The sequence below is a fragment of the Passer domesticus genome, chromosome 14, assembly GCF_036417665.1.
Source record: "Passer domesticus isolate bPasDom1 chromosome 14, bPasDom1.hap1, whole genome shotgun sequence".
NCBI classification, from domain to species: domain Eukaryota; kingdom Metazoa; phylum Chordata; class Aves; order Passeriformes; family Passeridae; genus Passer; species Passer domesticus.
In genome coordinates, this window is record NC_087487.1 from 1,756,347 (window position 1) to 1,783,768 (window position 27,422).

At 59.2% G+C, this 27,422-nt stretch overlaps 1 protein-coding gene across 1 annotated transcript; it reads left to right on the top strand.

Annotated features, from left to right (window-relative positions):
* Positions 1-26,613, top strand: CSPG4 (chondroitin sulfate proteoglycan 4). The gene is made up of 10 exons (XM_064388670.1): positions 1-489; positions 13,073-13,236; positions 14,237-17,815; positions 18,113-18,592; positions 18,975-19,151; positions 21,947-22,145; positions 22,298-22,432; positions 22,575-22,729; positions 23,532-23,715; positions 23,915-26,613. The coding sequence occupies exons 1-10, from the start codon at positions 387-389 to the stop codon at positions 25,816-25,818; spliced, it is 7,080 nt and encodes a 2,359-aa protein (XP_064244740.1). The 5' UTR covers positions 1-386; the 3' UTR covers positions 25,819-26,613.
* Positions 26,614-27,422: the final 809 nt, after the last annotated feature.

Below are 27,422 nucleotides of genomic sequence, written 5' to 3' on the forward strand. Positions count from 1 at the left end.
GCAGCTGGATCCGATGATCCGCGTGGGTCGCTTCCAGCTCAGAGTATTTTGGGAGGCTGTGACATCCCGCTCAGACGGAGCGGGCGGTGCCTGCGGAGCCGCCCCTCGCACCCCACGTCGGGCTCTGTCCCCGCTCCTCCGCCCCTCCCGGCGGGAACAAGGCTGCTTTCAGGGCCGGGTGTGGGTGGCGAGGGCCTCTAGCTCTTTAAGAGGGAAAATTGGGGTTGTAATCTGAGCGAACTTCTCCTTTCTGACAGGCGGGAGAAGTTGCAGGTCCCTCCCTCGCTCCGCTTTATTAAATATAGTAGTAGCGGGAGCGCTGGGCTGGGCGCCGGCCGAGGCTGAGCCGTCCCGGAGCCCTCGCCGCTGCCCCGGGGAGGGACGCCATGGGTGCCCGAGGTGGCATCGCCACCACCGTGCTGCTGCTGCTGCTGCTGCTGCTGCTGGCCGGCCACCCCCAGCCCCTCAGCGCGGGACCCCCGGCCGGAGGTGAGTCCCGTCCCCAAGCCGGGAGTGAGGGTGGGAAATCCTGCGGGATAATCCTGCTCCTGGAGAGCTGGGGAGGCACCGGGGAGCGCTGCGGGCGTGGGTGACCCGCGGGTGCTGGCTGTCCCTCCCCGGGCTGCGGGGTCCTGTCCAGGCTGGCAGGGGCGCTGCGTTTAGGGCCACTTTTGGGGAAGCCGAGGCCGGGAGAGGAGCGGCCCGCAGGGCTCGGTGTGCCCCTCTGGGTGCTGTCCCCAGGGCTCGGTGTGCCCCTCTGGGTGCTGTCCCCAGGGCTCGGTGTGCCCCTCTGGGTGCTGTCCTAGGGTTCTGTGTGCCCCTCTGGGTGCTGTCCCCAGGGCTCGGTGTGCCCCTCTGGGTGCTGTCCCCAGGGCTCGGTGTGCCTCGCTGGGTGCTGTCCCCAGGGCTCTGTGTGTGCTGTCCCCAGGGCTCGGTGTGCGCTCTGTGTGGGATGCGGCTCGGAGCAGCTTCGGCCGGCGCCAGGGGCAGCCGGCGGGGGAAAGGCACCGTGGCTGCCCCGCCAAGCCCGGTGCCACGGGGAGGGAGCTCGCCAGCCCTCCCTGCCCATGTTTGGCCTTGCCACGGGAGCGCCTGCGAGGGCAGCCCCTCTTCACCCCGGAGTGGGGGTCTGCGGGGTGTCACCGCCCGGGCTGTCCGTCCTGGGGGCCGCACAGGGTCAGCGCTGGGCGCAGAGGTGCGGGGTTTACAGCCAGTTTTCCCCATGGAGCAGCCAGGTTTGCACACCCAGATGTGTGTCCAGCCTCAGCATCCTGCCCGCCGTCCCACAGCCCTGCTCCCTCCCTGCTCCCTCCCTGCCTCAGCAGGCTCTGCGGGTCTGACCCTCCGAGCTGTGGCTGGGCTCTGACTGGCACGGCACTGCATCAGCAGCACCTGCAGCTTTGAACGTGAAGGGCATTTAAAAAGCACTTTCAAGTCCCTAACTCACCCCAAAAATAATATATCATTCCACTCAGCAGTGTCTCTTCCCCAAACTCCCCACCAGGGACCAGGACTCTGACCAGCAGTGAGGCAGGAGCTTGCTCCCAGCAGTTCCCAAAGGAATTACTGAAAACCTGCAGCTTTTAGCTTCCTAACCATCTTCTGCATCCCAGCCTGGGTCAGTGCGAGGAGGGGGATGATCCCAGAGCCCAGCCTTGTGGCCCTCAGCACCTGCAGGGCTGCTGTTGGTCTCCTGCTGTCCCTGTTCCCACCCAGAGAGCAGGTGGCCTCTGGGACATGTTCCTTTCATTACCTTAGGCCTTGTTCTTTCTATTTTTTGTCGTGCACCAAAATAGGAGGGCGCCTGGCAAGCTGAGTGGAAAAAAATCCCTTTTGTTAATGAACAGAGTGGTCTCCTTCCTCCCAGCCCTGACCTTTCCATCCCGGGATGGGATTTCCCCACATGGATCTGTTACTTGCGTGGTGTCCAGGGTGGGTCTGAGGGCTGCCCTGGCAGTCCCAAATTCTTTCATGGTGAAGGGGCTGGAGAAACCCCCAAAAAACCCCAAAATCCCCATGGCTTTCACTGCCACCCCCAGACTTGCCCCAGGTGTCTCCCCCCATGGCTGTGACACAGCTCTGGGGGTCAACCCATGGGGCTGGGGAAGAAAAGGGGGTTTACCCCCATTTTCAGATACTGGGGACTGTTTCTGCACTGGGCTGAAACAGATGTGCCAGCTGTGACCCTAGGGCTGGGCAGCAGCTTCCCAGCAGCCTCCTGCAGCTGAGAACATCCCTGCTGAGCCCAGCAGCTCTCATTCCAGCTTTCCCTGGCTGCCCACCGTGGGACATCCCGTGTCTCCATCAGGGAGAGCCAGGAGCAGCGTGCTGAGCGTGGGGCTGAGGTTTTTTGGGGGAAGGCTGTGTTTTGTGCTCCCTCCAAGCTCAGGTTCAGGAATCTGGGTCTTCCCGCCCAGCCCAGCATGGGAAGAGTCATCATGCACTTCATCAAATACAGGATTATACCAAAAAGAAAAAACACTCATAAAGCTTGTCCTCTTGACATCAGAGTGTGAAGCGTTAGTAAACTGTTTTTCGACAGCCTGGCTCCCCTCTGGTTCCAGTGAGGTCACCCACAGGCTGAGCTCCCCCTTCCCCAAAATCCCTTTTAGGGGAGGTTTGGAGTGAGGGGAGAAGAGAGAATTGGATGTGTAGACTCCCCATGAGAGTGCACCCCAAGATTTCAGCAAGTGGGCGCCAAAAATGTGACACCCTCCAAAGTTTAGGCGGACCCCAGGGGCAGTGATGGGGTCCCGGCGAGGCAGGGGGACACTGGCATGTCCAGGATGCTGCCCGTGGGTAGGGAGCAGTGTCTGCCCTGGGCTGTCCATCCAGGATCCCTTCTGCTCTCTCCAGGTTCCTCAGCTCCACGGAGCCACCTCGGCTCTTCCTTTCCTCCACTTTTGGAAATCTGACTGATTTATTCAAACTTTCTTTTTTATGGTCGTGCCACATGTTTTAAGGTCATAGCTCAAAGCAGCTGGAAAAGTTTCCAGCTGATGGGAAAGAACAGGAAAAATGCTGAAAAGGGGGGAGAACACAAACTGGTATCGTGGGAATCGGGGAGGAATATTCTCGTCTCACTCTTATATTTAGCAACAGAGGGCTGTGGGCAAAAATATAATGAGCACATTCCTGCAGGATTGCAGGACAGGGTTAAGCTCACCCCGAGGAGCTCACGTCAGGTTGAAGGCTGGACAGGAACGGGGCCTGGGAGGCGGGAGCCTGCGTGCCTAAATAAAGCTCCAAGCACAGACTGTTCGCAGCAGGCGCTGGCCCAGCCCAGCCTCGGCTCCCGGGGCTGCTCCCGTGGCCCTTTCCAGGTGCTGGGCTCGCTTTGTCTCCTTTTTGGGAAGGCTGAGTGTGAGCATCACCCCCAGCCTTCAGCTGGGAGACTCCTAGAAACTCCTGTGCCCTTCCCAGCCCTCACCTGGGCAGCCCCAGCCTTGTTTGCCCCCAGTCCTTCACCACGCTGCATCTCCAAAGCCCTGGACACGCAGGAGGGAGGGCGTCCACCAGAGCTCCCTCATTCCCAAACCAGCCCTTCCTGAGCTGTCTCCATCGTGCCCTGTTTTTGGTTGGACATTGCCATGCTGCACTGGGATGGGACACCCCTCAGACCTTTCCTGAGGTCGATAGACCAGAAAAAGGGAGGTCACATTTATCACTATAATATATTGGTAATATATATATATAATATATTTTAATATATATTATATATATTATATGTGTATATATATATATTTTAATATATATTACCAGTAGAATATATTGACCAATATAGCAGAATATTGTTAGGCATTGGTATATGAGGCTAATTTTTAGTCTGTTGTATTGATAGAATGTTAATATATCTTATGAAGCATATCCCAGATACGTTCTATGGAGTCAAAGAACCTTTCACAAAGCCTTTGCTTTGCAAAGCAGAGCTGGGAGTCAGGGCAGCACTGGGATCTGCAAAGCCAGGTTACAATCCACAGGAGCAGGGCTGCTGTAGCTCCTCCATCCCCAGGATAGGGGCCATGCAGGTTTGCTGCCTGATTTGTCACCCACTGCCACTCCTTTACCCTCAGGACAGACCAAACAGGGCCTCCCAGCTGGCATCAGGGTGGGGTGGGAGATGTTTGTGCCCCGGGCTGTGGATCCAGGAGGGTGATAAATTCCCATTTTCCATCCCCTTCCCCGGGTGTTGTGGCTCTGGGCAGTGCCTCTGGGAGCTGCCCTGTGCCCAGGGGCTGCCTTGGCTGCCTGACAGCCCCAAAGCAGCCCTGAGAAGGGCGGGTGCTGCCAAAAACTGCCGGGAGTGGAGAGAGTGATGGGGCAAAGAGCGTGGTTTGGAGGTGGCCAGGCCCATCACGTGCCCCCCAGACAAGGAGACAGAGAAGCAACACGGATCCATCACCACGACTCACTGGCTGGGGAAGGAGCTGTGAGTCAGCTGGGGATGGCCCTGTGAATCCCTGCTGCTACTTTTGCCAGAGTCTTGGCTTTCTGGAAGTTGTTTTTCCTCTTTGCTGCAGGCGGGCGAGGGATGGGAGGGTTTGGAGTCACCGGCTGCTCGTGGTGCCATCCCCAGCTGTGTCGATGGGTGCTCCCCACCCTGGACCAGCTCACACCCCTGGCGTGGTGCAGCGCTGGCAGAGAGAGGGGCAGGCAGCAGGAATTTCCCATTCCCTTTCCCAGCCTCTGCCTGGGCTTCAGAAGGGCTTCAAGGTTTTCAGCATCCCATCCCACAGAAATTTCTGAGCCCACCAGGGTCATTTCCTCTGGGAGCTTGGGAGAAGAGAGGGAAGTCTTGGCCCGAGGTGGATGTGGCTGAGAAAGCCCTGCAGCCCTGGGAGGGGATGTGAGCACCGGCTTCCACACCCCCACAGCCCCCCACAGCCGGGCCTCCCCCCGTGCTACAAATAGAGCAGGGATTTATTTTCTCTATAAACATCACCCCGGCGGGTGTTTCTCATGGATGGAAAAGTCAGGGATGGCAGGAGTGGGGAGGGGGAGGCAGGGAGGAGGACCTCTGGAAGGATGGGGGAAGAGGAGTGGACAGGACAGGACAGGACAGAGCAGAGCTTTCAGCTCTAGAAGGAGCAGAAAAATAAAATACTAATTTTGTTTGCAGACAGTTCAGCATGTCAGCCCCAGAGGAGCAAAAAATATCCTCTCTTTCCCCCATCCACACTGCAAACCCCCATCTCTGTCTGTAGTGACACTTTTCTCTGCCCCTCGCAGCACTCAGCATCACCAAAAGCTCATCCTGGCTGTGGTCCTTGGTGCCCTGTGGCGTGCAGGGTGCTGTGGGTGCTGCCTTACCAGCACAACTAGAGCTGAACCGCCCCAATTTACACATTTTACACCACAATTGCACGTTTTACCATCCCTGTTGAAACATTTCCCCACCCCTGAGCGCTGGATGCTGCAATTAAGGCAAGCAGGTATCTTCTGGCAAGGTTTCCACACTCCCGCTCGTGCTCATTCTTCCCCCTCGGTTTTGGCTGATAACTCCCCCCATCCTGGCACGTCTGGAGCCACTTGACACCAGCGGGGCTGGGAAGCATCAGAGCCCGGGCGGCTGGAGCCGGAGCCGGCCCCCGGCGGCGGCCGCGGGCTGTTTGTTGACAGCAGGCAGGATCTCTCCGGTAACACCGAGCCGAGCCGTTCCAGGCGTGTCTGGGAGCATCCCCTGGCCTGGCTCCTCCAGCCCCCCCGGCACCTCCTTCCCCTCATTTTTTCGGGGAGTGAGCTTGGGAACAGGCTCTGCTGGACAGGCGGGGTGGGATTCTGGGGTCTGCAGGTGGGATGTGCACCAAGTGCCCCACTCCTCCAAGATCCTCCAGCACGGGGCTGGCCGGGATTGTCCCCTCCTGTGCCACCACGTGTCCTTCCTCAGGTCTGCAAGCCTCTCCTTCGCTGGGTGGGAGGCAGCTGAGGCAGGAACACCGAGGCAGAGGGTGCCAGGATGGGCAGGGTGGAGCTGGAAAACCTGCCAGCCTGCGAGACAGGGAAACAGGGCTTGGGAGAAAGACAGAAAAAATAGAACAAAACCCGACTTCGAATGGTTTGGAAACCACGTCCTCTGGGGCTGATACAGTATTTCCAGGCCAACTTCTCCTGGCAGCGGGAGCCTGAGTGAGCCTGAGTCACGCTGCAGGGGACGGCACAAAAGCCCCATTGAGCCTCCTGCTTCCCCAAATCCTCCCACTTTCTCCCCCCACTTCACTTCCCAGGGCAAACACTCCAAACACTGCTTCCAGCTTGGGCTTATTCCTTCAGTCCCTCCGGAGCCATTGAGCCACACGTCGTTAAAAGCTCTTCATGCCTGCTCCTGCTCCTGCCAGGCTTTGGGGGTGCTCGCTCCAGGGTGATCTCCCCAGCTCTTCCCAGAAGCACTGTGACCTTTGTGGGGGGTTCCAGGCTGGCTCCCGGCTCCTTGCCCTCCCCTCCATGGCTCTGCATCTGGCCGAGCAGGAGAGCTCAGGAAATACCATCAGCTTTAGGGCTGTGCTTGAATCATCGTAAAACCATGCTGGATAAGCTGTGGAGCTCTGGAGCTCTAGCCAAGCCTCCTGGACCCTGCTTTATGGCCTCCCTGCTGTATCACAGCTCCTAATGCTGCTCCATGAGGATGGGGAAGGCAGGCAGGAGCAGGCACAGGCGCTGGGCAGGGGCTGGGCACTGGCAGGACACGGGAAGGTACAGCCAGCCCCCTCCCAGGCAGCACAGAATTAGCAGGGGGCATGTTTTCACATTTTCCCCTGACCCCAGAGTCCGTGGGCTGTAAAAAGGCTGTTTTTCCCCAAAGCTGTCAGGCTGGGGAAGGCGAGCTCAGAGCAGCTGGCCGGGGAACGGGGGAGAGGAACTGAAGGAATAAACACAGGAGGAGGGGTTCAAAGCGGCGTGGTGCAGCCAGAGGCCACCCGGCTGGGATGGGGGCGCAGCACAGCACCCCTGGCCAGCACTCTCCTCCCACGCCCAAAACAAGGGTGATGGCCCTTCTGGTGGTCAGCAGACCTGGGGAGGTGACCAGACCTGGGAAGGTGATCAGCCACAGCTTTCCTGGTGGTTTTGTGGGTGCTGCTTTCCAGCAATCTGTGCTGGCCAGCGCTCCTGGAAAGCGGCGGCCCCTGGGAGCCCCGCCGTGAGGGAAGGCCAGATGGAGGGGGGAGGCAAGAACCAGAGCACTCATTCCCATTGCTGGGGCTGGAAAAGCACGCACAGCCCTGGCTCAGGATGTGGGAGCAGTCCCTGGAATCACTGGGACTGGGGATAAAAGAAAAAGTCCTCCTGCGTGCCAGGAACTATCGCAGCAGGGATGGATCTGTGCCCGTGACACACCATCCCATAAATCCTGAGGCAGAACCCCAGGCTTTCCTGGGGCAGGCACAGGGGGACTGTGGTGTGATCCCAAGGCCTCCGCTGAGTTTGAATGCCCTTGCTGCAGACTAAACCCAGCCATCTCCATTGCACTGGGGTTTCTTTGCTGTGGAAACCCAGATGGGTGCTCAGCTCAGGTCTCAGGCATGTCTGAAGGCAGCAGCCCCCCATTTGTCCCCCAGCAAAGCCCCAGCCAAAGCCCAGGGCTACTGTGTTTGCCTTAACTCCTCTCAGGCTGCTCATTTCCTTCCCTGCCCATAAATAAAACCACACCATAAAACGAAGGGAATGTGGAACATAATGAAGCCTTTCTCCAAAATCCCACTGGATCCCTTCCTGCTGTGGCCCCTCCACCCTGTATGGGGACGGGGGCACAGCCCAGCTCCTGCTCCAGGGGGCTGCAGGTCCCATTGGGCATCAGAGCCAAGCTGGGGACAAGGGAGCCTGAGTCCCCAGGACCACCCACGGCGCTGGCCCTGCCCACCCTGCCTGCGCTGGGAGTGGGACGGGAGCCTTGAGCACACACTGCAGGGGGAACAGGAGGGGATCGAGCTGCTGAGCAGCATCCCCAGCGCTGGGCAGCCACCCCCGAGCCCCTCCAGTGTTGCTCACATTGCCCAGCCCCTCTGCTGTTGGCATTCCCCTGAACCCCTCTGGTGTTTTCATTCCCAGAACCCCTCCCATGTTCATGTCCTCCCAATTCTCCCCAGTGTTCACATCCCCCTGAATCTCCCCGATGTTCATGTCATCCCAAATCTCTCCAGTGTTCACATCCCCCCAAATCTCCCTGGTGTTCACATCGCCCCAAATCTCCGCAGTGTTCACATCCCCCCGAATCTCCGCAGTGCTCACATCCCCCCAAATCTCCCCAGTGTTCACATCGCCCCAAATCTCCGCAGTGTTCACATCCCCCCGAATCTCTGCAGTGCTCACATCCCCCCAAATCTCCCCAGTGTTCACATCCCCCCGAATCTCTGCAGTGCTCACATCCACCCGAATCTCCCCAGTGCTCACATCCCCCCGAATCTCTGCAGTGCTCACATCCACCCGAATCTCCCCAGTGCTCACATCCCCCCAAATCTCCCCGGTGTTCACGTCCCCCTGAATCTCCCCGGTGCTCACATCCCCCCGATTCTCTCCAGTGTTCACATCCCCCTGAATCTCCCTGGTGATCACATCCCCCCGAATCTCCCCGGTGCTCACATCCCCCCAAATCTCCCCAGTGCTCACATCCCCCCGAATCTCCCCGGTGCTCATATCCCCCTGAATCTCCCCGGTGCTCACATCCCCCCGAATCTCCCCGCTGCTCACATCCCCAGCCCCTCTGCCGTTTGCACAGCAGTGGGGGTGCAGCACAATGAGGCTGGACAGGGGTGACCTCACTACCTTGAAAGTTACACAAATAAAACAAAACAACCCCAAACGACTCAGAGGGCCTCAAAACCAGCTCCCGAGGCTGCGGAGAAGGAGTGCAGCAGGCTGCCCTTGGGGGGCCCGCAGCACCCCAGCAGCAGGCCGGCACAGGGGCCGCTTTTGGCACCGGCAGACGGGCAGGAAGGAGGGCAGCCGGCGGGCTGGGCTGCACCAGCGGCCGCACAAGCCCGGGGCTGTTCGGGCAACAAGGACCTTTCACTCCCCGGCTGTTTTTCCACCGTTGCAAAAGCGGTGTGGCCGGGATGGGAAGCGGCTGCGAACACAGGGAGCCTTTCAGGGGGGCGCGTGTGTGTGCACGGGGCTCTCCTGGCACCGCCGCGGTCATTAAGGAGCCGCTTTAATGAATTCCAGTCCCTCCCTGCAAACACAGCCGGCCACCGGCCCTGGCCCCCACCTGCCCCACCGCAGCCTGAATGGAGCCTTGTTGAGCATCCAGCCCCTCCCCGGCTCCACACCCCTGTCCCCGGGCGGGGTTTGCTCCGCTCCGCTCCTTCCTCCTCAGCCTCGGCGTCCTCCGGTGGTGGCCAGAGCGATGGGGAGCCCTGGGGCTCGGCTGCACCCCGGTGCTGCTCTCTTGCTCCCCTTGTCCTGCGGCAGGGCTGGGATGGAGCCTCGGGGCAGGGCAGCAGCCGCGCACCGGCTCCCGTGCCCGGGGCTGTCCCTGCCCCAGCGCCGGTGCTCTCCGCGCTCAGCTGTCCGAGCACCCCCTTCGCCTGGGCCGGGAGTTGGCTCCTTCAACCTCCTACGTGCTGGGAAGGAGGTGGGAGAAGTTTCTGTGCTAAGATGCGTGTCAAAACACAAAGGAGAGCCCAACACAGCCTCGCTGAGCCCCAAACACTCGAGGGGAGTGTTTGGTGGGATCTCCCACCGGGCTCCCCCAGTCGGAAAATCCCCGAACACCAAAAAAGCATTCGCGGGAGAGGCCGGAGCAGCGGCGGGGGAAGAGGGCCAAGGCTGCGGGGCCGCGCGTGTCCGGCGGCCGGGCAGCGCCGGCTCACAGAGCCCTCGCTGTGTGCCGGCCCCAGGAGCGGCCCAGGGCCCCCACACCCCTCCTTAGAGCTTTTGGCTCATCTCCTTGTTTTTTTCAATGCAAAAAAAAAAAAAAAGAAACCCAAACCCAAGTGACACTGCAGTCTATAATCTGCTGGCTGCTGGCGGGCTGCTCGGAAACTGTGACGGAGGCTCCTCTCGCCTCGTCAACGCCTTTCAATCGGCTTGGCAAGGCTCCGATGGTGATTTCCTGTGGGACGCAGCAAGATGGGAATGTCAATTGTTTTTATCCGGGGTGAGTGGGACATCCGGGGTGTCCGCTCCGGCCCGTGGCCAGGACATGGGGACCTCTTGCTCCCCTTGACAGGAGAGGAGGGGCCCCCTTGGGCATCTGCATCCAGGGATGAGGGGCACAGCACTCCTGTGGTATGAGCATGGCAGCCTTAAATCACTTGAGATAGGTGCTTTTGGGGCCTGGGAACTCATCCTCATGGGATGATCCCAGGAGCCCACCTGAGCCTGCCCAAAGATGGGGATGGGTGCCTGGAAGTCCCTCCTTGCTCCAAGTGATGGACCAGGATGGGCACCCTGTCCTATGGAGGCCCCTCCAGAGCAAAATGCATTTGAAAAGAACCCAAAAAATCCATCTTTTCCAAAGTGGAGGGCAAGGAAGAGGGAAGAAGCTGCAGCTCCCTCCTGAAAGTGAAATGTCACAGGCCAAGTGGCTTCACATCCTGGCTGGGCTGATGAGGGAGGAGGAGAGTGGCCCTGAAATAAAGCAGGAATTTGGGAGGACAAACAACAGTAACTGCCTCTGCTGCTGGAGAAAAATTCCAGCGCCTCCTGGATCTGGGCAAGGGTCCTTCCTCCTCCCCAACAAACAGCACCACTCCCCGAGGCATCCGCACCTCTGGGAGCTTTTTATTATTAGTATTTAATGAGAGAATAAGGAAAACATTTCTGGCAGCTTTGGTAGAGTGCAGGGAGGACAAAATGTGCTGGCTGCAGGAGCTGGTGCCCCCTGGCACACTGGAAAACAAGCTGGTCTTGCTGGAGCAGCCCCAAACCCTCATCCCCAGCACCCACAGCGAGACACTGCCCAGCCCCTGGGCGGGCATGGGAGCTGCTGGTGGCTCCAGCCCAGCCAAGCTTTCCCTCCCCGTGAAAACAACCACTCAGTACCCATCTGAAAAACATTTTTGAATTAGGGGAAGCCACTAAAATGTAGCAAAATCCCAGTGGGAGCTGGAGCACGGAGCATGCACAGGGAAGCTCGTCGGGAGCCAGCACATAATGTCCATGGATGTCTCTGGGGACCACGTGTGCACACACATGTGCCTGTGGTTGTGCAAGGAGGGACAGGAAAATTCCCTTTTCCACTATGCCACGTCACTGCTGCTCAGCAAGCCCCAGGACAAGGCGGTGCTGGGAGCCCCAGCACCCACCACCCCTGGCCACTGGGCAAGGCTGGTTTTGCTGGGAGCATGGGAAGGAGGGAGCAGGTCAGGGAAGGACAGAGCCCTGCAGAGAACAGAACAGCTCCTCTGAGTCACTGGCTGGGCTGAAGAGGACAAGGAAGCCAAAGTGCCCCATGCCAGCAGCAGGCACGAGGGCCAGGGAGTGAGCAGGCACCCTGACAGCCTTGCCCTGGGCTGGGCAAAGGGCTTGGTGTTACAGCAAAGGCCAGATATTTCCATGGTGCCATTTCCTCCCTGTCCAGAACGGGTGGGGTGATGGTCCTTGCAACACCCACGTCATCCTCCCAGACCACAGGGGAAAACTGAGGCACTTTCTTCTGCTGCCAGTGGCAGGAAATGATTTTTTGTGGTGTCCTGGACAAGGAGGTCTCCCCATTCCCAAAGGGCTCAGAAGAGCTTCCCCCATGCAGGGCTCAGCTCTGAAGAAAATGGGAAAAGCTAAATCAGAGTGCTCCAACTCTGTCCCTGCCATGCCAGCTTTTGCCATCACCTCTACAGATGGTGCCCTTCCAAATGCCTCAGTGACTGTGGCTGTCCTGGAGGGTTGGGTTTTCACTTGCTGGGTTGGGTTTTCACCTACTGCACCACCCTGTGAGCAAAGCCTGCATTGCCCCTTCCCACCCTGGTCATTCCAGAAATCTGGGCAAGAGGAAAATGCATCCAGGGAAGCAGTTGTAAGAGCAGATGTGGGTGTTTATACCCAGACCTCACTGTGCAGAAGGTTGGTGTCACCCCAACATCCAACATCCATCCCCGCCTCCTCCAAAAGTGATCAGGGGCTGGGACCCTGAAAACCAAATTCCTGTTCTTGTTCAGCAAGACAGATCTGGGACCCCAAATTTAAGTGTAGGTCAGCAGCTGGGTGGATCTGATAAATCCTCTAGTAAAGCACAGCAGGAAAGCTTCACTATATAAACTCCAGCAGGGCCTGTGACTACATATGGACTGAAAATGTGCATTTGCCCCCGTCCCTGACATGTCCTCCCCAAACATTTCCAGCTCACAGGGCTGCAGTGTTTATGCTTAAGCACAGAGCTTTGCCACAGGCTGAGCTGGAGCCAGGCAGGATGGGTGGCTGCACGCCCCAGCCACACACATCTAACATGTGTGAGATGCACATGCATGCATTGAGTCAGCTGAAAACTAAAAGCGCTCTAAAATTAAGCCTGGCCGCTCCCTGTACTCTTTATCCTGCACTCTCCTGCCTCTGCCCTGTGACACAGTCTGTCATTTCATGACCACATGCCATTGAGCTGAGTCCTCCAGGGCTGATGCATACTGGGTGTTGAACGCGTTCCAGCTGCATCTCCAGGCGCCCACTTAGAGCCAAGGTTTCCATCCACTCTCACATCCACCTATGGATCACTGGCACTCCTGTTTATTCCTCCAGCACTGAGGGGAAACACAATTCCTTTAATCAGGAGGTACTGAGGCCCTGTCACAGGTTGCCCAGAGCTCTGGCTGCCCCATATCTGGATGTGTTCAAGGCCAGGTTGGACAGGGCTTGGAGCAACCTGGGCTAGTGGAAAATGTTCCTGACCGTAGCAGGGGACTTGGACTAAATGAGCTCTAAGTTTCCTTCCAACCCAAGCCCTTCTAGGATTTCTTTAGGAAATTCAGAGAAAACAGACTCCCCCAAGGGTCTTTTTAGGCTGCTGGACCCCAGCAGCCTGTCAGATGGCAAACAAGGGAAGGGCTGATGGATGGGCTCGGGAGGCTCCATAATCCCAGCACCCACCCGGGCAGGGCTTTGCAGAAGGTGTCCTTCCCTGCCTGACCTTTCTCCCTTCTCTCCCCAGCCTCTTTCTTTGGGGACAGCTTCGTGGAGATGCCGCTGGCGGACGCCTCGCGCACGGTGCGGCTCCACCTGCAGCTGCTCACCAGCCAGGGGAACGGGCTGCTCTTCCTGGCTGCCGGCCAGCCCGACCACCTCCTGCTGCAGCTGCGAGCCGGCCGCCTGCAGGTCAGCACCCCGTCCTCTCCCGGGCTGGGAGCTCTGTGCCACGGCTTCATCCAGAGAGAGGATGAAGGGGCAGCCCAGCTGCCAGGACCCCTGGCAGGGAGCTCCAAGAGCAGAGTGGTCACAGTCTTGGAGGGTTTGGTTAAATACAGAGAAACAGGCTCCATCTGGGGAAGCTACTCACCCGCTGCCTGGGTGATGCTGGGGGTGGTCACAGGGACACCCCGACACTGGCACCCCGTGTGCATTGCGTGGTCAGACACGTGCACAGCACCCTCAGGTGTGAGGAGGTGAGATGAGAGGATCCAGGGAAAGAAGAGATCTCTCTCGTCCCAGCTGGAATATGGGAAACAATCAGGACAGAGCAATAAAATTCCCTGTTGTGGTTATGGTGTTGGCATCCACCATGAAGGAAAAGAGCAGGGAGCATCCTAGGCACACATCCTGCCTCTCCTGCAGCCTGGGCCGGGCTACCAACCACATTAAACCAAAGCAGGAGAACAAGCGAGTCACTGCTAGAGGTGTCCCTAATGCAGGCCATGTGTCTCACCAGCTAACCCTGTACTTAGGCAGGCTCCAGGCTGCTGCCCACGAGGAGCAAAGCCTGCTATTTCCCCTGCCAGTTCCCAGGGAAAGGGCTGGAAACAGCCCAGGTTGCAAGGATGGAGGGCAGTGGGCAAGACAGGGCAGGGAAGGAGGAGCCTGCGTCTGGCGGGGCTGCTCTGTGAGGGGAGAGAAAAAGCCCACCTGGGGGATTGGGAGACGGAGGATCCCAGCCCTGAGACTGGAGTATGCTGAGAATGAGTGGAAAAGGAGAGAAATTCAGAGAGCAGGACAAAGAGGGCAGGCCCATGGGGAGGATGAAGGAGGAGCACCTCCAGAGGTGGAGGAGTGAACCGAGGGACCAAAACCCTTGCGAGCACCTAGGTGTGGGTCCATGCAGGTGCTGCTGGAAGGTGGAGAGATCCCACTTGAGCTGAGGATTTTGTGTCTTTCCCTGCAGGCCAGGCTGCAGTTGGGCTTGGAGGAGGTGACCTTGCAGTCCCCAGCAGGGCTGCAGCTCGATAACCTGGCAGTGCACGATGTGGAGCTGCTGGTGGAAGATGGCAGGATGACGCTGACCATCGATGGCCTCTTCAACAGCTCTGCAGACATCGCAGGGCCAGCAAGGGAGCTGGACATCCAGTACGGCCTCTATGCCGGCGGGACAGGCAGGCTGGACCTGCCGTACCTTGCCGAGGCCAGCCCTCCCTTCAGGGGGTGTCTTCACTTGGTGACATTTAACGGCCTGGATGTCCTCTCCCATCTGTCTGCTGGTGGCAGCTCCAAGACCTTCCACCATGTCCAGGAAGGGTGCAGCACACAGTTCTCTGCAGAGCCTGAGGAGCCATTCGGGTTCCCGGGGCCACACTCCTACATTGCTTTTCCCACCTGGGACGCAAGGCAGGAAGCGACCATCGAGTTTGTGATAACGACGAGCATCACCCAGGCACCCCTCATCTACCACGCAGGGCTGGAGAATGACTTCTTCTACCTGGAGATCTCCAACGGGCGCCTGCGGGGGTTTGTGGAGAAGGGGAACGGCGTCATCGTCCTGCACAACAACGTCTTCATCAGCGACGAGCAGCAGCACTACGTCAAAGTCCACACGGACATCCACAAGTTTGAGATACTGATCGATTACTATGCTTCATCCACATCCAACCGGGGCATCAACAACTACCTGGACCTTCAGGGAAACCTCTTCATTGGAGGTATGGATGAAAAAGCTCTGCAAAGGCTGAGGGAGCACCATCTTTCTTTCATCTCGTTGTGGACCATGACCAACCACTCGTTTGTTGGCTGCTTGGAGGACCTCCGGATAAACCTGCAGAGGAGGAGCCTGCAGGATGCCGTGATCACAAAGGACATCACAGCAGGCTGTGGGAAGCAGGATCACTACTGGGACTATGAGGAGGTGTATGAGCAGGATGAGGCATCCCCTTCCCCACCTCCAAATGGCTTTTCCGGAGCACCAGGCCTGGTGGTGGAACCGTGCAGGCCTGACAGCAGCTTCCCACCCGCCTTTGCCAACATCAGCAGGCTGCTGCACGTCAGCCCCCTCATCGTTCCCGAAGGGGGCATGGCTTACCTGGAGTGGAAACACGCCCAGCCTACGGTAGACTTGAGCCTGGCAGGCATCCGTCAGTCCCAAATCCTCTTCAGCATCACCAGTGACCCCAGGCACGGCCAACTGGAGCTGGACATTCCCGGGTCCAGGAGCAGAAGGAAGTTCACCTTGTTAGACATTGTGAATCGGAAAGTCAGGTATATCCACGATGGCTCCGAAGGGCCCATGGACCAGCTGATGCTGGAGGTGACAGTGACCACCCAGCAAGGGGTCCCAGAGTGCCTGCGGCAGGGCCAGGTGTACCTGCTGCCCATCATGATCAACCCCGTCAACGATGCCCCACAGGTGATCTTTCCCCGTGGGAACCACATGACAATCCTGAAGCACACACGGAAACACCTGACCACCGACATCCTGCAGGTCCTGGATGATGACTCGTCCTGCGATGACCTTGAATTCCAGCTGCACAGTCAGCAGGTGGAGGAGGGTTACGTGGAGCTAGACTTCCACCCTGGAGTGCCCATTGAAGAGTTCTCCTGCAGGGACCTGGAAGCTGGCAACGTAGTCTATGTGCACCAGGGTGGGACAAACTTACAGCTCACCTTGCAGGTGAGTGATGGCACTGTCCCGAGCCCCATTGCCACCCTGAGGATCCTGGCCATTGATCCTGATATCCGCCTGCTCAATAACACCGGCCTCTCCCTCTCCCAAGGAGGGGCCGCACGCATCACCACAGCCAACCTGTCCGTGGAGACGAACGCTGTGGAACAACGGGTCTCCATCCTGTACATCCTCACGGAGCCCCTGAAGTATGGTGAGGTCCAGAAGCAAGGGAGTATGGGAGGGGAATGGAAAAAAGTCGAGTCCTTCCACCAACAAGACCTGGAGCAAGGGCGCATCCAGTATTTTAGCACAGACCCTGAGCACCGTCTGGAAGACAGCGTGGAGGAGGTGAGATTCAAAGTCCAGGTGGGGCAGAAGGTCTTGCCAAACAACACCTTCCTCATACAGATTAAAAGAGCCACCATTAAGATGAGGACCATGGCTCCCCTCCAGATGAAGAATAAGCGGCACAGAAATATCACCAGCAAAGAGCTGGAAGCAATGCTGGAAGATCCAAACTCTGCCCCAGTTCCCTTCCACTACATGATCATCCAGGCTCCCAAAAAGGGAAACCTGGAGCTGCTTGGCAACAGGCTGACTGAAGGCTTTGGATTTACTGAAGAGGACCTGCAGGGCAACCGCCTGAGCTACAGCGTGACCATCAGGAACTCCCAGCAAGCTGAGGACTTCTTTCAGTTCCGCGTCCACGCTGGTGAGCAGCACTCGCCCGTCTATACCTACAGAATCAGCATTGGTGGGGACCCCGACGCACCGAATTTGACCAACGTGCTCCTGACTGTGCCGGAAGGTGGACAGGCCGTCATCTCCAAGGATCACTTGTTTGTGCAGAGCGTGAACAGCATGGACTACGTCTATGAGGTGATTGAGGGGCCAGCGCATGGGAGGCTGGCCTGGGCTGCGTCCCACGGCTGGGCCTCCCGGGAGGAGATCACGGAGTTCACCAACGACGACATCCTCCAGCGCCGGTTGCTGTACCAGCACGATGACTCCGAGACGCTGGAGGATGACATCCCCTTCGTAGCCATCAGGCAGGGCGAGGGCAGCGCCGACTCCGAGGCCGAGGAGGTGAGGGGCGTTTTCAGGGTCTCCATCCAGCCCGTCAATGACCACAGCCCTGTCCGGGCAGTGAACAGAGTCTTCAACGTGGTGCGCAACGGGCAGCACCTGCTGACCACCGACCACATTGCCTTCACTGACAGGGACTCCGGCTTCTCCGACGCGCAGCTGGTGCTCACCAGGAAGGACATCCTCTTTGGCAGCATTGTGTCTGTCGATGACAGGCGCCACCAGGTCTACCGATTCACACAGGATGACTTGAGGAAGAAGAAGATCCTCTTTGTCCATTCTGGGGCTGACCGGGGCTGGATCCAGCTGCAGGTCTCGGATGGCCTCCACCAAACCACGGCTCTCCTGGAAGTGCAGGCATCAGACCCCTACATCAAAATAGTCAACAACACTGGTCTGGTCATCCACCAGGGCGCCCAAGGGAGCATTGACTCCTCTGTCCTCAGCCTGGAGACCAACATGGACATCAGGTCAGACGAAGAGATACGGTTCCTAATAACCACCCCACCGAGGTGGGGCACCGTGCTGAGAGGGGAGCAGCCGGTCATGGCCTTCTCCCAGAGGGACCTGCTGGCAGGAGAGATCTCCTACCACCACAACGGGAGCAGGAACACCCGGGATGAGCTCCAGTTCACTGTAGAAGCAAATGAGGTGGCAGTGGAGGACACACTGGCCATCAGCGTATTCTTGGACACCCATCCCAGCCCCCTGCGCATAGTCAACCACAAGGAGATCTATGTTTTCCAGGGGGAAGCGGCTGGGATCAAGGAGGAAGACTTAATGGTGAGTATCCCCTTCTCTAGTCATTCTCCATGCCCGCATGACTTCCCTGGCCACCAAGCCAGGATGGCCACCCATGGGACTCCTATTTTACTCCCACCTGCTTGGAGCCAAGGCCTTTGTCAGGTTTTGCCCAGGGGGCAAAGAGAGAGGGCTTCAGGCATGGCCTCAGTAAGGTGGTTCTTGCAGTCCATCCCACAGCAAAGCTTTGAGGGATTGACTGCACAGCAGGTGGGCTGTGGGGCAGCCAGCCTCAGTTACCAGCCCTCCATTCATGCCTCATCTCCCCCACACTCCCAGGTGACCCACGAAGAGATACCTTCCCAAGACATAGTCTACCTGGTGAGCAGCCCCCCAGCCTCCGGCTTCCTGGCAATGCTTCAGCACAGCCAGGACATGAACGAGCAGCCCAGCCTGGATCCCATCCAGTCCTTCACCCAGGAGGACATCAACAGTGGCAGAGTCCTCTACCTCCACTCCAAGCCCAACGAGGAGCGTGACCAGTTTGTCCTGGACATCACCGCCCGCAGTGCAGACCCTCTGGAGGGGGTGGTGGTCAGCCTGGTTGTGCTCCCCATCACCGTCCCTTTGGACGTCCACAACATCACAGTGCCAGGAGGTGGCTCTGCTGCTATCTCCTCAAGCATCCTCAGCATTCCCAACGCCTATTACCCAGCTCTCGGCATGGAGTTCAGGGTGCTGGAGCCCCCCCGGTTTGGCACCCTCCTGAGCAGCCAGCGGCCTGAGCAGGGCGGGCTGCACAGCTTCACCTGGAGCGAGGTATAGCACCCATGGGCACCCACCTGCCCACCAGGCTGCTGTCCTGAGGGTTTGGGGAGAGCCCGGGGTGGTCTCCAGCCCCCAGCCCCACTGGGAGGTTGGGGAGGGCTGCAGGAGTCTTCTCCCCATCGGAAGGGATGGAGGCATTTGGGGTGATGGGTTTGCTCTGCAGCCCCAGATACGGGATGAGGGGTACGGGGTGGGGATGCAGGCAGAGCACCCGAGCTGGGCTCCAGGTCTGCTTCCCACAGAGAACCCGCAGGGCTGCCCTGAGCTAGTGGTGGGTTGCCATCATCGTCCCAGGATGGTTCAGGGTCACCTCCCCAGAGGGGCCCGAGGTCTGTGCCCTCCGTGGAGGATCTACCTGGCGCTTGCCCCGCAGGTGGAGAACCAGCAGATCCAGTACAGGCAGGATGGTCGCCGATCCCTCACTGACAGCTTCACCATCGTGGCCAACGCCTCCGAGGTATCCCGACAGAGCCATCCCCGGACTCTGTTCATCACCATCCTGCCCCGCAGCACCAAGGCGCCGCGGCTGAAGGTCAACGCCGGTTTGCAGGTGAGGGTGGCAGGAAGGGGCAGCCAGCGCGGCGTGGGGATCCCCCGCATCCCCGGTCACCCGAGCTCGGCGGAGCGGGGCTGCCGCCCAGAGGCAGACCAAGGTTCGGAACGGGGAAGGGAGGAGCGTTTTCCCGCCGGGGTGGGGCTCTGGAGGAGGCGGAGAGCGAGCCGTGCCCGCCGGCAGCTACGGGGAGCGGCCGCGAGGTGGGAGCATCGCCCCGCGCTGGGAGCAGCGCCCCGCAGCCCTGCTCCCGGGACACCCCCGAGCCCCGAGAGCAGCGTGCCCGCCTTTCGCCAACGCGCTGGAATTACTCGTCATCCGGGCAGCTTTCACACCTCTCCATCATCCATCCCAGAAAACGGCAGAAGGGTCTCACCTGCTGCTGAACTCCCGCCTTCTGCTTCCAACCCCTCCCTGTCCCATTCGGGGTCACTAATGCAAAATTCCAGCAAAGAATTTAGTGGAAAACATGGAATCACAATCATCCCTCCCCCAGCCCCCTACATCTACTTTCACTGTGCCGGGATTTCCCAGTCTGGCAGCTGGAAAACAATCTACTCCATGAGGATCATCACACAGTTGCCTTGGGAAGGGTTCTGGGAGCCTGGACTCCGGAGAAGAAGCCCAAGGGGAAGGGGCTGCCCTGCCTGGCCCCAGAGACACCCATTTTCAGGGACACCAGCAAAGTTTGGGAAGCAGCCCCAGCTCTGTGCCCACTCCAGTTTTTCCCCTCCAGCCCAGAAAGCTTCTGACCAAATCCCTTTTGTAGACCTGCCTCACCTGGGCCAAAATTCAGGGGGAAGTTGACCCCTCAGCTGCTGGGCCCATGCCAGCCCCTTTTCCCACTCCAGACATCCAGTGTAAGCATGGCCTTCCCTTTCCCTCAGCCATCATGCCAAGAATAAGGATGAAAAGACAAAAAAACCTTCTAAAATTGCTCTCTGAGGCAGCAATTTGTCTGCCTTTCCATGGGAATCCCTTAGCACTCTGGGAAGAGTGACCACAGCTGTCCAGAGGAGCTCTGGAGCAGGGAAAGGCTTCCTTCCCCAGCGGGAATGACGGGAGAGGCCCGGCCCTGTGTGTTTGTGCTCTGCTGAGGGATGACTTCAGTGTTTAAAGGTCAGGCCGGGCCCGGGAGAGGGATTGCACAAAGGTTTCCAGGGATGCCGAGGGACAACAGGCTGGGTCTAGCCCCCAAAGTGGAGCCCCTTGGGAAGGAGCAGCAGTTTTTGGGCTGGATCTGAAGGAAGGATGGCTGGATGCCACCGCGACAGAGGCTTCACCGCCGCCCTGGAGCACACGGCCACGCTCCCGGCGCTGCTCGGGCACCTCCCGCCGGCTCTCCCCGCGAGCAGAGGCGACACGGAGGCTGAGCAAACACAAAGAGCCCAGCGAGCGAGCGCGGAGCCGGGCGGAAGGCTTTAATAATTCAGGGAGGACGAGGAGCAGGGAGAAATGGGTCAGCTCCTGCAGGGCGGGCTCTGAGCCGGGAGCGGAGCTGCTCCAGCCGCCCTGACTGTCCCTTCCCAGCGGACAGCGTGCCCTGGGGCTGCCAATCCCCCCTGCTTCGCCCACAGGGAGTTTTCTTGGGCTCCAAGCCCCCAGTGTGATTGCAATTCCAACTGCTGTGGGTGCTGGGGAGAGGAAGAAGCCCCAAAAAACTCAGTGAAGCTCCTGTCCCGGCTGTGTGTCCAGCAGCACTTCCCCCACCCTGCCTCTCCAAAGCTGTGTTTTCCAGCCTGCCTCTGCCATCCCGTGGGGACTGCTGAGGGATTTAATTTCTCTGTCGGCACCCACACCCACTCAAGCAATGTTTTGGGTTAGGCCAGCTGAAAACAGCAGAAAAGAGCTCATCCAGCAGAGCACCTCCTCCAGCGCCTGCCTGGGTGTTGTCCTGCAGATTCCCAAAATGCAGATTTCCAAGATCCCAGCCTCGTGATGCTGTGGGATGCTGCACATCCCACCCCTCCACCCCACGCGAGCCGTGGCACGGCTCCATCCATGCACCCCACGATTTCCAGGCATCCTGAGGGCAAAGGGCAGCTCTGGGCTGTGTGGGCAGAACCTGTTTGGCAGCACAACATTCATCCCTGTGGTCTGCCAGGATGGGGATGTGGCACAGGGTCACGAGCGGGGAAAATTGTTGCCTCCAGCTGGAGATGAGAGATGCCAAGGCTTTGGGGTGGCAATGTTCCCACGGGAGGGTCAGCACCGCTGCATGGGAGGAAGTGGTCCTGGGAAATTCCTCAGTGGCTCTGAACTCAGCCACATATTTGTCATTCCTGGAGGGTTTGCTGGGACAGCGGGCCTTGCTGCAGCCTTGGGAGGGGGTGGTGGGACTGGAACTGGGACGGGAGCTGAGCAAGGAGAAACACCCAGCCAGGGAGAGACAGGGCTGCTTGTGGTCATTGTGTGCCCAGCAGCAGCTTGTGCACCCCACTAAAACCCCTTCCCTGCAAAGCAGGGTCTCAAGGGCACAGCCCCTGCCCCAGTGCCCCAAGAGCCCTTTTCCACTTCCAGGAACTGGGGAAACTGAGGCACACTTGCCCTCCAGCACACGCCGTGCAGAGGCACAGGCCCAGCTGTGTGGCACGTGCTGGCAAACACGGCAGTGGTGACGCAGGGCTGGGAAGAGGCCAGAAGATGGAGGCGTCCCCAGGACACAGACAAGGCACCCTTGTTGGGCTGGGATGTGCTCTGGCACCCGGCAGAGTGGTCTGAGCTGGGATGGGAGAAAGGGGAGAGGTGCCAGGGGTATGGCAGGGGGATTTCAGCCTCTCCCTGTCCCCCAGCTGCGGGAAGGTGCCACGGCTGTTCTCAGCCCCCACGTCCTGAGTGCCGAGGATGAGGACTCCCCAGCAGAGGAGGTGACCTACTCCATCCAGCCCCCGGCCAACGGGAAGGTCGTGCTGAGGTCAGCGCCCGGCACTGAGCTCCAGAGGTTCACCCAGGCCCAGATAGACAACGGCCTCATCCTCTTCGTGCACCAAGGTAGGGCTGAGGTGCCCAGCCCCCTGCACCACCCCAGGGCGACGGGGACACGGGGGATGCCAACCCCATCCCTGGCCCAAACCCCTGACGGGCTAATGGGGAGCTGCATCTCCTCTGGCCCCCACAAATGCCCAGGTCTGTGCTTCCCACAGGACCCCTGGATGGCGGCTTCGCCTTCGACCTGTGGGATGGTGAGAACCTATCTCCTGGGCACTTCTTCCTCATCAGGGCCCAGAGAGAGCCCGTCATCAGCCTGGCCAGGAAGCAGAGCCTCACTGTCTGCCCAGGTGGGTACCAGCACCTTCCCCATCCTCCCAGTTCAAACTGGGATTCCTGCCCTTGCCCAAGCACTGCTGAGAGGCCCCTGGCAGAGGTTGCAGGTGGGTGGCAAGGTGACTGGTTGAAATCCACACTGGATGTGTTTTCCAGGTGCCCTGCAGCCCATCACCAGCCAGAACCTGCAGGCAGTGAGCAACAGCCCCACCAGCTCCACCACTCTGTACTACAGCATCGAGCAAGCCCCGCGCCTGGGCAGGCTGACCACCTCACAGGGGGAGGAAATCAGGAACTTCACCCAAGCCCAGGTGAGATTTCAATTCCTCCAGCCCCTCAGAACCCCAAACACAGCCCTTCATCACCCCCCACCACACATGGGGGTCCCAGTCTGAGCCCACAGGCACCTGATCCCAGGCAGGAGGCAGCACGAGGCTCCAGCCGTGCCCTGACTTTCCCAGCTCTGCAGCTGCTAAGAGGGATTAAGAGCTGCTGCCCCAGCCTTGGATTTAGCACTGGTGGAGGCTGAGGGAGCTATAATCCCTTTTCCTAGGCCATCTCCCTGCTGCAGAGCCAGCCAGCCTGGCTGTTGCTGAAGGAAAGAGCCAAGCACGCTTTTTTCACCCCAGCTCTGAAAAAACCCTTCTCCTGTGGGGCCAAATGTTGCAGGGCCCAACAAGGATCTTATTTTATTCTATCACTCAAAGACACATAGGTTTACCCTCCCTGGAAGCTTCTCTGTGCTATGCTCACCCTCGGAGGATGCTGAGCAAGCTCAACCTTCCTCTGAGCCTCAGTTCCCCTAATTGCTGGGAGAAACATCATAGAATGGTTCGGGTTGGAAGTGGATTAAAGGTCACCTTGTTCCCCCACATGGACAGGGACACCTTCTACTAGGCCAGGTTGCTCCAAGCCCCGTCCAACCCGGCCTTGAACACTTCCAGGGATGGGCAGCCACAATTTCACATCCTGGTAAAGAAACACCTTGAGCTCTCCATGGTCACTACCGTGCCATGGCTAGTGAAAATCCCCATTTCTTACCTAATTGGAGCTTGGTTGCTCCATCTCAGAGTCAAGATAGGAGCTGATCAAGGGGTTTTTTTTAATTTTCAGGTGGACAGCCAGCTGATTTTCTACCAGCACGAGATGCCAGGCAAGCCCTTCTGGCTGGCCCAAGATGCCATCCGCTTCCGTGTGGTCACTCCCACGACCATCTCAGATTCTTTCATCCTCCTCGTCCTGATCTCCTTCGAGGAAAATTGTCCCCAGCGCTTGACTCAGCTTTGGAAAAACGCAGGTAAGGGTAGGATGATGGAGAAGGAGGGGACAAAGCAGCTCTTCAGGAGCGCTTGTTTGTCTGAAGAAGCTAAATGTGTTGTTTTCCATGGCTGATACATTACATCAGACATCTAAAACTGCATCCAATTCCTTCTTCCGTCATTGCAACAAACTCTGACCAACTTTCATTAGCTGATTCTTATCCCTTTTCTCTCCAGGTCTGCAGCTCACAAGGGCTCAGCAGGCTGAGATTGACACCTCGGTGTTGGATGCCTCCAACCTCCTGAGCCAAATCCTGGTCCCTGAGAGGGCTGGATATGATGTTGTCTTCCTGGTGACGGAGCCACCAGCTCATGGACAGCTCTTGGTGGCCGGTGTGCCTCTGGAGCAGTCACGGCCGTTTTTCCTGCAGTCAGACCTGGCTGCGAGGCGTTTGGTGTACGCCCATGCTGGGGACAGCGTCTCCAAAGACCACTTCAGTTTCAAGGCGTGGCTCCAGCCCCGGGAACAGCGGTCTGTCCGTCCTCCACAGGATGGGGTGGTCATCTCTGAAGCATTCAACCTAACGGTGACCGGCAGCGCCGCGTCACCGCGGGTGGTGAAGCGGCAAGAAGTGCTGCAGGTGCTGCCAGGCTCCGTGGTCACCTTGTCACAGGAGTACCTGGATGTGGCAGACCCCCTGGTGTCCCCGCAGGAGGTGGTGTACAGTGTCCTCCAGAGACCCCTGGCTGGCCACGTGGCCAGCGCCCAGGACCCCCGGGAGCCCATCAGCCGCTTCACCCAAGCCGATGTCAATGCTGGCCGCGTGGTGTTTGTTGCCACTGGGAGCCATGCCCCAGGCTCCTTAGCCCTGACGCTCTCCAGTGGCCACCACCCACCCATCCAGACCTCACTGGAGGTCGAGGTGCTGCCTGTCCTGAGCACCACTGCCAGCCCAGCACTGCTGGAGGTGCCCCAAGACCTGAACAGGGCCCCCCTGTCCCAGCATCACCTGCTGGGTGCCGCACCACGGGGGGCAGGTAATGTCCTGTACAGGATCACCAGGGACCCCAGGTTTGGACAGGTGCAAGTCAACCAAAAGCCATCACGGGGCTTCTCACAGAGGCAGCTGGATCGCAGGGAGGTGACGTTCACCTTCAGTGACCTCAGCTCGCCTGAGGATGACTTCCAGTTCGTTGCCATTTCGCGGGCAGGAAACAGGACTGGGGTGGTGAACGTGACCGTCCGTGCTGCGGTGAAGAGCCGAGCAGGCAGCCTCTGGCCCCGAGGCACCACAGCCCTCCTGGACACCAGTGTCCTCGATGCCAGCCAGCTGGCCAACCACACCAAGAGCGTCCCGGTCTTCAAGGTCCACAGGGCGCCCCGTGCCAGCCGTCTGGTGAGGGTATCCAGGGATCCAGGACAGCCCACGGCCCCGATTGAAACCTTCAGCCAGAGCGAGCTGGAGCAAGGGCTGGTGGGGCTGGAGGTGCTGGATGCTGGGGACACCCAACAACCCCTGCAGAGGGACAGCTTTGTCTTCGAGCTGGTGGCTGCCGGCGTGCCACCGGCGCTGGCATCCCTGGAGTACGACATCGAGCCCTACAATGCCTCAAAGTCCTACGGTGTCACCCTGCTGACGGTCCCGCTGGCACCCTCACCCCCAGTGCCCCATGGCACAGCACGGAGCAGCCCCAATGCCAGCGAGCTGGGCATGTCCCCCACTCCCTGGCTGGCCCCCAGTGCCACCACTAGCCCCAGCCCCGGGGCAGGGGGCACCTTCCTCAGCTTCATTGAGGCCAACATGTTCAGCATCATCATCCCCATCTGCCTCATTTTGCTCCTGCTGGCGCTCATCCTGCCCCTTCTCTTCTACCTGCACAAGCGCAACAAGACGGGGAAGCACCACGTCCAGGGCACTCCCACCTCCAAGGCCAAGAACGGGGCCGTGCCAGACCACGAGACCTTCCGGAGGACAGACCCCAGCCAAAGCATCCCCCTAACGACTGTCACCACCCTGGAGGGCAAGGGCACGGGTCCCCCGCCCCCGGGCACGGGCTCTGGGGCCCCTCCAGACCCCGAGCTCCTCCAGTACTGCCGGACTTCCAACCCCCCCCTGAAAAACAACCAGTACTGGGTGTGAAGGGCTCAGCTGCGGTGGCACGAGACCACCGGGGCGTCCAGCCCCTCCTGCAGCACCACCAGCCACCTCCTCCCGGCTCTCCTCCTCCTCCTCCCTGGGAGCTGGCATCCCACAGATGCAGGAGGGCCCTGGGGATACAGGGGCTGCTGCTCCAGCCCACCTTGTAGCCCCACATCTCCTTTGGGCAGGGGAGGGGGGCACTGCATAAGCAACCGGGGACAGGCAAAATTCCTGAGCATCGCAGGGAATTGCTGACTTTGGGTGCTCATTTGGGCCGCCTGATGGAGGCCACAGTGCTGGGGGGCACCTGATGACACTGGTCCCCACAGAGCCACCCAGGCTGGCCCAGTGGGGGCTCCTCTGAAGGCAGCACAGTCACCACAGGGGTGCTTTTCACAGCTCTTGGTAAGAGAGGGAGGATGAGGAGCAGCTTGCGCTGAGTCAGGCTGGGGATGAAGCTGCCCAAATTCCCCAGGGCTAGGCGAGACACTGAGACACTGAGACACTGGAGCAGAGGCTCAGAAAATATTCTGTGGCCAATGCCAGGGGAATTTAGGAATCCCTACCCACTTGGAGAAATACCCGCCTCGCTCTTGCTCTACTTGCCGTGTGCTGCATGAAGCCAATTGCACCGAGCCCTGGGGGGGCTGCACAACAGGTAGGACTTGGCAGGGAGGGATGGCTGGAGCTCACCTGGGCAGTGTGAAACCAGAGAGGAGAGCAGAGAAGCGGAGCCAGCACGGTTTTCCACTGTATACTCCAGTATGGCAGAAGTAAACAGAATAAAGTGCCTTTTCCGAGGTGCATCGCTGTTTTCCTCAGCTGTCTCCCTTGCCAGGCCTGTTTTAAGCTGCTGAGCGGCATTTGGAGGTAATGGACCATATTCTGGGCTCTTGCTCAAATTTTCCCCAGCCTGAAGTCCTAAAAACTTAAATAGAAACTGTCTGAGGGAGGGCAGAGGAAAAACTGAGCGCTGAGCTCAGGATGGGACCCAACAATAATACCCTGTGCTGCTCCAGCTGGGAATCTCATCACAGGGCACATCCTGCTCACACATGTCTGGGGGAAGCTAACATGAGCCCCCAGGGACCACGGGGGACCACTTGCACCCCTCTCACCCAAGATAAAATCCAGCACATGATCCCTCCCTAAACAGTGACCCTGTGTGGTCCCACTCCGAGGCTGCGGCAGAGCTGGGGTGTTTGCCTGGATCATGCCAGCAGTTTTCCTGGCTGGGTTTATGGTGCCAGACCTTTGCTGAGCAGTAAATCACACCTGCCCTGCTTTGGCTGGTGCTGGCACATCTCTGGCACCCAAAGCCATCAGGGAGCAGGCAGGCACCTCATGTCCCCACGCCCCGCAGGACGGGGCACAGTGGAAACCTGGCACCTCTGAGCCTGTTTGGCCCAGGGGGGAGGCTGATGGATGCTCCCCACCTCCAAAACCCTCCTCCTGCCTCATCTAGAGGGAAAAATGAGGTTTCCTTCTGCTCAGAGGCAAATTACACCCTCTCCCCTCTGTGAAATGGGGTCAGGGTGACCGTGCTGCCCACGCCATCACTGGGAGATTGCCAGGGCCGTGCTGCTCCCAAGGGTTGGGACAAC

What these genes read in the sequence shown, in the direction of transcription:
- CSPG4 (XM_064388670.1), top strand. Translation starts at nt 387, where the DNA reads ATGGGTGCCCGAGGTGGCATCGCCACCACCGTGCTGCTGCTGCTGCTG. An exon ending in CGCGGGACCCCCGGCCGGAG is followed by an intron (nt 490 to 13,072) that starts GTGAGTCCCGTC and finishes TTCTCTCCCCAG; the next exon opens with CCTCTTTCTTTGGGGACAGC. An exon ending in ACAGCTTCACCTGGAGCGAG is followed by an intron (nt 18,593 to 18,974) that starts GTATAGCACCCA and finishes CTTGCCCCGCAG; the next exon opens with GTGGAGAACCAGCAGATCCA.